General features: G+C 40.4%; 1 protein-coding gene across 8 annotated transcripts in view; it reads right to left on the bottom strand.

Moving 5' to 3' along the window:
* Positions 1-53: 53 nt before the first annotated feature.
* The window catches only part of mphosph8 (M-phase phosphoprotein 8), a 17,635-nt gene continuing 7,704 nt past the window's right edge, over positions 54-9,984 (bottom strand). For 4 of the 8 annotated variants that reach the window (XM_025063571.1, XM_025063572.1, XM_025063573.1 and 1 more), the window contains 7 exons: positions 1,740-1,880; positions 1,577-1,663; positions 1,308-1,462; positions 1,023-1,174; positions 614-738; positions 415-498; positions 54-214 (listed from right to left, as the gene is read on the bottom strand). In XM_025063571.1, coding sequence (XP_024919339.1) covers positions 173-214; positions 415-498; positions 614-738; positions 1,023-1,174; positions 1,308-1,462; positions 1,577-1,663; positions 1,740-1,880 — 786 coding nt within the window. In that variant the 3' untranslated portion in view covers positions 54-172. The other 4 variants (XM_017039944.2, XM_008328453.3, XM_008328455.3 and 1 more) reach the window with 3 other exon arrangements.

The raw sequence follows: 9,984 nt of genomic DNA, 5'->3' as shown, positions 1-9,984 counted from the left end.
TATATACATATATACATATATATATATATATATATATATATATATACATATATATATGTATATGGTCTGAACTGGGTTTAGTTTCATCAACCAACTGCTTAATGGCGATGGACAAACAACAAACCCTGTCCGTCTTGAAAGTCTTGGAGCTGCGAGCAGTGACGATGGTTAGTCACTGCAGCTGGACTTTATATGCGCAAATAATTAGTTTGACCTAAAACAAGAACAAACAGCAAAGACAACACGATGATTAATAAGCAATCAGTATCTACCAAGTACGGATGTACAGTAGGTACTGACACACTATACAAGTCTGGGAACAGGAGCAATCTAATTAGTCTAATTAAGGACTGGTGAACTTGCTGGTAGCTCACAATTGCTGCTAATTATTCGGATTATTTGGTTAGCAGTTACCTTGGCTGTCGGTGCCTCAGCCAGACGAATGAATAGTTTGTTTATTCCTGGTACTGGACTGAAGGAGTAGATGAAGTGACTATCCTGGAGGTTTAGAGATTTAACAAACAATTAGAAAAGAGGGCATTTACAGTTACTAGACAATATTTTTAAAAGGAAGCATTTTGTTACAAAGATAAGCCTTTAAAGCCAAACCAACCAGGAAGATGGGCAGCTGGATCTTGTCATTAAGAACCACTGCATGGACACTGCAGGGCCCGCACAGCCGAGCTATGATTTCGTTGAAGAAATTGGCATGGAAGATGAAGAGGAGGATTCCTGACCCTGGAACAGGTAGTAGGAAAGATTAGAATGTTGAGGGAGAGGGAAAGTAAATAAGTTTCTTGTTTCTAACCCAACATATTTTGGTTTTTGAACCCAAATCTTATCTTGTTGGGACCCTTAAAGCAAAACAGTGATGTGCCTGAAAAATTGCTTTAAAGTGAGGAAGTACTTTTGTAAGATGATCTATGATCTGCACTGACAGAAGCTACAGGTTTTATATTTTAAAAAGTGTGTATTCAATTGAACAAAACTGGAAAAGGACATAAAAAAATGTTTTTTTTAACCTTCTGTTGGCGGCTGAGACTTGGAGGGAAACTCCATGGAGAAGTCAGGACCCTCACAGAGCCTGTGACAGGCCGGAGGAAAGACGCTCTCCAGCAGGGTCAGACGAGATTCAAAATATGCTCTGATGGTTTCCTGAGTCACTCTGACCAATCTGTGAAGTTAGAATGAAAAGACAGAATCTTGTATCAAATATAACACCAATGCTGATGGACCTGGAACACACGTTCATGTGGTGTTCATCAAGAACCTGCTGTCAAACATGACTATTTGGAAAAAAAACTCACGTGCTGTTGTGGTCCTTGATGAGGTCGTAGACCATCAGGTGGTTGTTGAGCTTGGCGAAGTAAGAGGCCGTGGCCTTGTGCTTGGACTGGATGTTGCAATCTGCTCCGTACTCTAGCAGGAGACGCACTATGTCTAAGTTCCCTCTTTTGCAAGCCTGTGAATCGTAGAAAAAGACAACTTGTTTTGAAATAGTGGACTACAAAATGATTCGTTGACCTGCCATAAATACAGCATTAATTCCAGTCATTCCAGAGTGGTTCTCTACTACCTTCATTAGTGCAGTTTCTCCACTTAAAGCCTGAGCATTGACATAGGAGCCGGCCTCCAGCAGGATGGCGACAGTTGTCAGAAAGTTCTGACAAACAAGATGATAAATAATGTTACGGGGTAAAATATCTGTAAACATACAAGTCACTTTGGTGGAAAAGTACCTTTTCAGCAGCGTGCATCAGGGCCGTGGTACCGTTCTTCTGTCGTCCATTCATCCTCACTCCCTTCTTTATCAACAACCTAAGGATGTCGTCTTGTCCTCCTGCTGCAGCCAGCATCGCCAAAGACATCCCACTGACATCCTGTAGACACAATGTACAGAAATAAGTTGACACATAGCCAGATAACCGAACTGGAAGTCAGGGACGTGGTGTTCCTATGAAGACATTTTTATCACGTTCTTTTCCTAGTAGAGGAGTCAACGCATCTAAACAGTCAGTTCCTTATTCCATTTCTTCTTTTTCTCTTTAAACTGTTGAACTTTAGAGACAACACTGAAGCAATTTGTCTGAAATTCGGAAACATCCATTAATCAGAGCAATTAAATTCACTTGGCGAAACCTTCAAACTCTGCAAAGAAACACATTTATTGTTCCAGCTGAAGTCCTTTACAATACCAGGTAAGAATAAACAACCCAAGGAAACATCATGACACCGGGATGCGGAGCGATATGTACACCAGTGTTTAGAAAATGTTTTCCACCAACATTTTACAAAATAAAACAGAACGTTCCACGGAGGACTTTTCTTTAAAAGAACAGATAAAAACAAAGAAATAGCTAGATTCCAGAGTGTTACTAAACTGCAGTTTTAATGCTCTGTGTACAGTGGGGATCGAAAGGCATCAAATTACAGATGAGAAATTCTTATATGTCAAAAACAGTCCAAATCCTCTGTGCTCACCACCAAAATCAACGTTGGAAGTTCACAAATGAACATATAGACAAGATTGGTGAGCAAAGGTACGTTTGGAGAAGGGCACAGAATTTAATGAAAAGAACCTCTGTCCAACTGTTAAGCATGGAGGTGGATCAATCATGCTTTTGGGGTTGTATTGCAGCCAGTGGCACAGGGAACATTTCACAAGTAGAGGGAAAAATGGATTCAATAAAAAGTCAGCAAAAATTTGGACGCTAACTTGATGCCATCTGTGAAAAAGTTGAAGTTGAAGACCTCAACATAATTGAAAATCTATGGATAGACGTTAACAGAGCAGTGCGTAACAGACAGCCCAGAAATCTCCATATAAGGATGTCTCATCTGTAATTTGATGCCTTTTGGAGATTTTGTCCATCTTTCCTTGGCTTCTTTATGCACATTAATATAAAGTTTTACCTGGGGTGCCCAAACTTTCGATTCCCACTGTATGGTCAAAATGTCAGCAAACTGATCAACACAACGAAATAACAATGATTTCCTCGCTACTGCTACCAGCAAAAACAAAACAAACCTTTTTTGTCTTTGAAAACATTTGTGTTTAAAATAATTTTTGGCTCCTATTATTTTCTTGATCGTCTATACAAAAACAACTCAACTACAGGCTTGTATTTACCTAAAATAAAGGTAAATAAAAGAAAGAAAAACAGAAAAGCTGGGAAGACCAATAGACTCCCTCTGAATACCTAACACTGAATTGAAGTTCAACCAACTCAACTGTACTTATTATAAGTGGGGTTTTTTTCTAAACCTTTTACAAAGACTGCAAATTGGTCAAAAGCCAATTTGCTATAATTATGCACGCAACAGAAAAGTCCATAAATAGATCATATGAGCTGGTGGTCAAGAATGACCTTGGCAAAGGTGAAAGAAATGCGACATGCTTGCAACCACTGCAAGTGTGTTATATCTTAAATTAGAGCACATTTAAAATAAAAAATAAAGTACTTCAACAGGAAAAGAACAGTGGTACAAAATAGACCTAGTGTTTACCAAACACACTGGAAGATTGGTGACAAGTACAGTGCATGTACAGACATCATTGAAAATGACTAACAAATGTGTTGTATATATATATATGCATATATATGTTTAGTTGAGTTTCTATTGCTCTAACACCTAAAGGAAAACGTTTCACTACCCAGACTATCAGAGACCATTTACAGTATGCATTAATCTAGAGGATTAAGCGCGGGACACTGACACACAGACATTCAGGTCAGCAAGTCAACACAACGATTTAACACCAGAGGCTGTGACGAAAGACTTGCTGGTGAGGTTTGACCATTCATATTTGGGAAGAAACGGAAACACAACAGTTCAGGCAGAAAATGACATTTAAAGTAAGCAAGTAGTGGAAACGACGAACGCAATAAATGTATCTTGAAATGCATGCTTGCTGAGAGTAACTTTAAGTCAGAAGACAGGAGACAAACCCTGGTAATGAAATGTTTTTTGTTGTTCTCTGAGCCCTTTTGGTTGTATTTCCTTTGAAGGACATGTACATTTTTTTGGTAGACTGCCTGGCTGGAGGTTTAAATTACTCATCATAATTGCCAACTGCTCACAGATCTAAACAAATTTGATCAATTTTATTGATCGGACAAATAGACATTCTATTAAAAAAATTATGCAATCTGTGCATTACTGACTTCTCTATCTTTATTTTAAGAAGTAGCCCAAGCATTATTGTCTGTTAGCGTCCTTGCTAAACTAACATACCAAATTAGAATGATCTGAATGACAATCAAATAACTCTTCCAAATGCAGGTGCGATAATTGCCAATAAGTAATATCGTAGAGAAGAGATCAATTCCAGTTTCTCTAAGACATGCAGCTTTTTACATCCTTTGGATTTGAATCCGTTGAACTTGTTAACAGAAAAACAACATAGCATCAATGTATTTTAGTTTACTGGCCCGCTATGAAAGAATCTGGGGAAAGGCTGTGCTTTGAGTGACAACTGCTGGACAATTTTGTACCTAGTTTCAAAAATAATGACTAGAAAAGGGTTTTTAACCCTTGAAATGCATCTGTAAAGCTTAAACTACTATTCAACTTCTGTATTGTAATTAACCAGCCTAGAAACATCTCACACAAATCTTAGTGTTGAAGACGGAATACTGAAATTGACTGAAGAAAGGCATCATCTGTAAACATTACCCCAAGATCACGACTCAAGCAAGACAGAACAGTTACTACAGTTCAGTAAAGTAGTGAATTAGTCACACACCCCTGGAGTCGCTGTGATTCTGAACAACTTCATCTGTCCACAAATTTACAGGGACAGGTAAACGGGACCGTCCCAATCCGAGTGTGAATTAGGAATCTGCGGTTCTTGGTGTTTGTTTTCTTTAGGAGCAGCCACGACTCCTCTTTTCTTAAAGGCCTGCATTGAGTTGTGTACAAAATACTTGACTTCCCTCCATGTCCTAGTGTTCAAGGCAGGTTCGGCAGCTAAACACGCATCACAGTCCTTTTTGCCCGGCACTTTGAGCAGTTTACTCAAGTCTCCAAACTGCCGCCTCACCGCCGCCTGTTCCATCTCGCTCCACAACCTCTTGTGTCTCTTCTGTGGCTTGACGCCTGTACTCACCTGCTTCGTTGCGGAGGACGTGGGTATACTTTCCTGTAATGCTGGTGATCTCTCAGGAATGTTCGATCCATGGATAGTTGGGACGACCTGCGCAGTCGCAGGGGCTCTGGGTGGGTTCGTGTGGTAAGCTGGTGTTTCTATATGGTTCAGAGGTGTGAATGAGGAAACCATTGGCATGTTCCTGTCACTTAGTGAAGAGAATGCAGACATTGGTGCACTTGGGGAATTAAGTGTCGTGTATGTAGGAACCATTGAAGTACTTGGGGTATTCAGGGGGTTGTAAGTGGGAATCATTTGCGTACCTGCGGTGTCAGGAGGTGTATACACAGAAGACATACCTACCAAATTCTGTGCGTACGACGACATCGGCAGCATATGGCTGTTCTCTGAAGTGAACACAGGAGGCATAAGTGCATTAGTAGTGTTGTGTGGGGTAAACGTGGGAACTACTTGTGTATCTGTTGCGTTTAATGTTGTGAAAGAAGAAACTAATGATTGACTTTCATGACACATATTCGCACTAGCGGAACACAAAGATGCATACGTCTGATTCATTTCATGAGGAAACGACAGCGGTGATTCCCTCATTGGAATGTTCACTTGTTCTGCCATTGGTATACAGCAGTTTGAACTCTCACTGGGTTCACCTTCATGTCCTGCAGCAGCAGAACAATCGTTTGCATCCATAAAATCTTGCTTTCTAGTTTGGGATTTAGCTCTACACCTTTTTGGACTGAAAGTGTTTACGTCCAGTTCAGACTTTCCCTGCTTTAGTCTCCTTCGTAACGTTTGTAGTGTGTTGTGTACATAGTTTTTGATATCCGTCCAAGATCTTCCACGCAGACTCGGCTCGGCAGCTATGCAGGCATTGCATTGCTTTTTGCCGGGAACCTTCATATTTGTGATGAAATCGCCCAAGTAATGTTTTACAGCAGCTTGTTCGTCTTCACTCCAGGGCCGTCTCTTTGAAGAAGACTTCTGTGTCGTACCTTAAAGAATAAAATATATAATTTATCGTGCTAAAAACTATAGATTGTACGGAAATCTGACATTGAGATGCAAAGTTTAGAGGGACGGACAATAACTGACTCACCATCTTTAGCAGCTGTAGGTGACTTTGACTGTGATGAGCGTTCCATTTTCATGAGTACTTTGCTAACTTCTTCAAGTTGGGATGTATTTTTTGATAAACTGTAACACTCCTGGCTGCTGCGACCTGCCAGCTTAGCTACCAGGTCCAATTCACATCGATTTAGACTCATTAGCTGCCAACAAGTGGCAATTTGTTCTCTTGCTGAAGACGACAGAAGTGCTTCTGGGTTTTTAACTCCGGATTCCACCGCAGCCCTTCGGAAACAGTCCAACGCTCGAATGAAGGACGGACCTTCATTCCGAGCGAACAGGTATGGATTTGTTTGCGAAACACCCACCAGGTATCGTTTTTCATTCAGCAAATCGATTGACAGAACCATTCTTTCCGTCAGCAGAACGAGCATGTTTCTGCCAAACTGACCCTCGAGTTCCAATCTTGTGAGCAACGTCCCAAGTTCTAGCTCTAATTTTGTGCATTTCCTTACATGATCGGCAGAAAGCACCGAGGCCTCGTTTCTCTTCCTGCAGTTGTAAGTCTGCAAAAGCAATCTCCCGATGTTTCCAACCCTCGCTCTGTTAAACAAGCAAATGTCTGCCAGCGTAGCCTCACTCAGCTTCTTCCAGGTTGACAAAGAAGGAGTGATTTTCAGGTCCCTCCTAGCTTCCTCCTCCTCAGTGGTGATAAACCGTCGCAGCTTAATTAGATCATCTGTCACAAACGACCTGTCCAGAATTTTTACCTCTGGTTTTATTGATGATGCAAAAGCTGTGCGAGAAAAACACTCACTCCACGTCGTATCAAGGAGCTCAATAAAGGTTTTTACCTCACTTTCGCTCTCACTGTCTTCAGTCATGCGACTTTCCCCAAAGGCGATTTCTGCGGCTCGTTTTAAAGAGTAGCCAATCTTGGTGATGAGGGAGACAGTTTTAAACGTACGGGAATCTGGATCAAAACCACTAAGTTTTTTGGCCCCTTTAACTGCCAATTGAAATTTGGAGGGTTGGCATACTTCATGCAAATACTTAACACTCTTGTCAAGTTCATTTACTGCAAGTACAAATCGTCCCAGTTCCCTCATCTTCTGTGCAATATAAGCAAACTGAGACTTGTCGTGATCATATTTAGCAGACAAGGCATTGCCATATTTGCATATGAGTGGGTCATTTCTGATGTGTCTTGAAATGTCATCTTGATGCATGACTTGGATGATTTCCTCACAGCCTTCAGTTAAGATCTCCGACATTGGCGGCAACCTGGAAGCACCAGAGCTGGCAACTTCTAACTTTTCAGTGGGTTTCTCCTCTCCCTTTCTTGCCTTACATGATCGCTCATGCCTCCATAACTCAGTTCTGCGGTAGAATGCGCGGCAGTACTGGCACGGCAGGAAATCCCGGACAGGTACATTTGGATTTTTCAGCAGTCTCTTGGTGACATTTTCCCATTCACCACTTTTGAGAAGACGGCAGTTGTGCTCATAATTTCCTTCATTTCGTATTTGGTCGAGCAGAGACTGCCTGACCTTAGAACCTCTGGGAAAGTGTATTGCGTGAGCAACGTCCGTCTCCTCCGCATGTTTTTTTTCCAAGTGCTTTGCAAGCTGAGTGAAAGACATTTTGCAGTACAAACAAAAATCTTTTTTGCCCGGCTCTTTTTCCTCTTCCTCCGAGCATGTTGTATCAAGTATTTTTTTACAGGTCCTTTGACTCGATCGCACTGGTTCTTTTTTCTCCAATTTTTTTCTCTGCCGTAGTGATTGCCTTCTATCAGTCTCCTTGGAGATCTGTTTAGAAACATCTATATCGGTGCCATCCAAACCTGAAACTTTGTTCTTCACATTATTTGAGTCATTTGCTTTTTCAGGAGAACCCTGCCGGTTTGTGTTGTTCATTAGTTGTGTTTTTTCGTCACTCATTGAGAAAATCCATTCGGCATCCAAATCAATTTCACTTGATAGACCACCTTTGGTGTCATCCAACATCTCATCTTCCTCTGATGGTCTCTGCTCCTCCTTTTCATTATTATTATGGTTGATGGGCAATTCAGAACCAGTGCCTTTGAAATCAGATGGATCATTAGCACCATTATGGATGTTTTCCAGATTAAGTTGCTCATTGTTTCTTTTGTCATCATCTTTTAAACAATCCAAATGTTGTTGCGCATTCTCTTCCATTCTTGAAGTCCCCTCTCCATTTAATGAACCATCAATGTGCGAGGTCAACCTAAGAGCATTACTCAAACTTCTCTCTTCAATCAAGCTCCTTTCTCCTTCAAGTGATCTCTTCTGCCCAATAGCATATGCCTGAAAAAGAATTAATAATACGATTAAGTGTGTTTGATAAAAAAGAAGATTTAAGAATTGAACATGGAGAAATTGAATCTAAATTTGGTTTGGGTTTTGTCAAACTGGTGGTCAGTGAGGGTGTTCTATTTGGATTCTTTAAAAAAAAAAAAAAGTTTTAAATTTTTTAAAATTTATATTACAACTTGGCAAACCCCATCAAGATCCAGGCACATTCAAACAATCATCTGTGTCAATGTGATGGCCACATATCACTCTTTAGCCCAGAACCAAAATGAAATAAAAATCTCTCAATTCAGTAAAAACAACATGTGACCCGTTTAATAAGAATTAATGGCTTTATTTTGATCAAGCAGCGTTGACAGTATCAATGTCTAAACCATGAATATGTGGAAATGAACTGTTAAAGAAAATTAGAAAATTGAATATTTAGTTGACCTTCAGTTATAGCCACTTATGTATGGAGTTTACAAAGAGTGGTGAAAAACAACATGCATCAGGGCTTATGCATTATACCGAAAAATAAATAAATAAATCAGTCAATCGTTTCCAGCTGGCACAACACGAATGCATCAGGGCGTATGCGTTACACCAAAAATCAGTAGACTGTCTCCAGTTAGCAAAAAATTGGAGTGGGTTTTTTTTTTTTTTTTTGGAGGGGAATGTCTTATCCAGCACAGGGTAATACAAAAATAAAGAAAGTGAATGACATTATGGTATTTTTCAAACCTAACATGCCTTTACTATTGCAAAATTAACTCAAACAGTAAGGCTGCAATATCATTTTGGCCAACTCTATTTCAGCAGCCAATTTGCCATTACATTCCCTGCAGCTGTGGCTGGGATTGGATTTGGTTTGTTACTCGATTTTTGGAAGAAGTGACAGCCCATGAAAGCATATGATGTATATACCTGATGTAAAAGGTAAAGTCTTTCCTGTGTCTTCATACGTTTGGTGTCTTCTACCAATCGGGCACTGCAAGGCAAAATAAAACCAATATCTATAAAGTGTACACATGACATTGTTGAATAATTGATGTAATGCACAAGACACAAACACACGACTTAGGTATTATTTTTGCATGCACAAAGGATAAATAAAACCCGTCCTTAAAATTGTTGTAACTTTATGGAAGATTTACTCACCGGTACACCACTGTAGTAACGGGTTGGACCTCCTTTTGCCTTCAGAACTGCCTCAATTCTTCGTGGCTTCAACAAGGTGCTGGAAGCATTCCTCAGAGAGTTTGGTCCATATTGACATGATGGCATCACACAGTTGCCGCAGATTTGTCGGCTGCACATCCATGATGCGAATCTCCCGTTCCACCACATCCCAAAGATGCTCTATTGGATTGAGATCTGGTGACTGTGGAGGCCATTTGAGTACAGTGAACTCATTGTCATGTTCAAGAAACCAGTCTGAGATGATTCCAGCTTTATGACATGGCGCATTATCCTGCTGAAAGTAGCAATCAGAAG

This window comes from Cynoglossus semilaevis, chromosome 16, assembly GCF_000523025.1.
Source record: "Cynoglossus semilaevis isolate Cse_v1.0 chromosome 16, Cse_v1.0, whole genome shotgun sequence".
NCBI classification, from domain to species: Eukaryota; Metazoa; Chordata; class Actinopteri; order Pleuronectiformes; family Cynoglossidae; genus Cynoglossus; species Cynoglossus semilaevis.
Note: the sequence above shows the minus strand (reverse complement) of the source record. Positions and strands in the feature narration are given on the sequence as shown.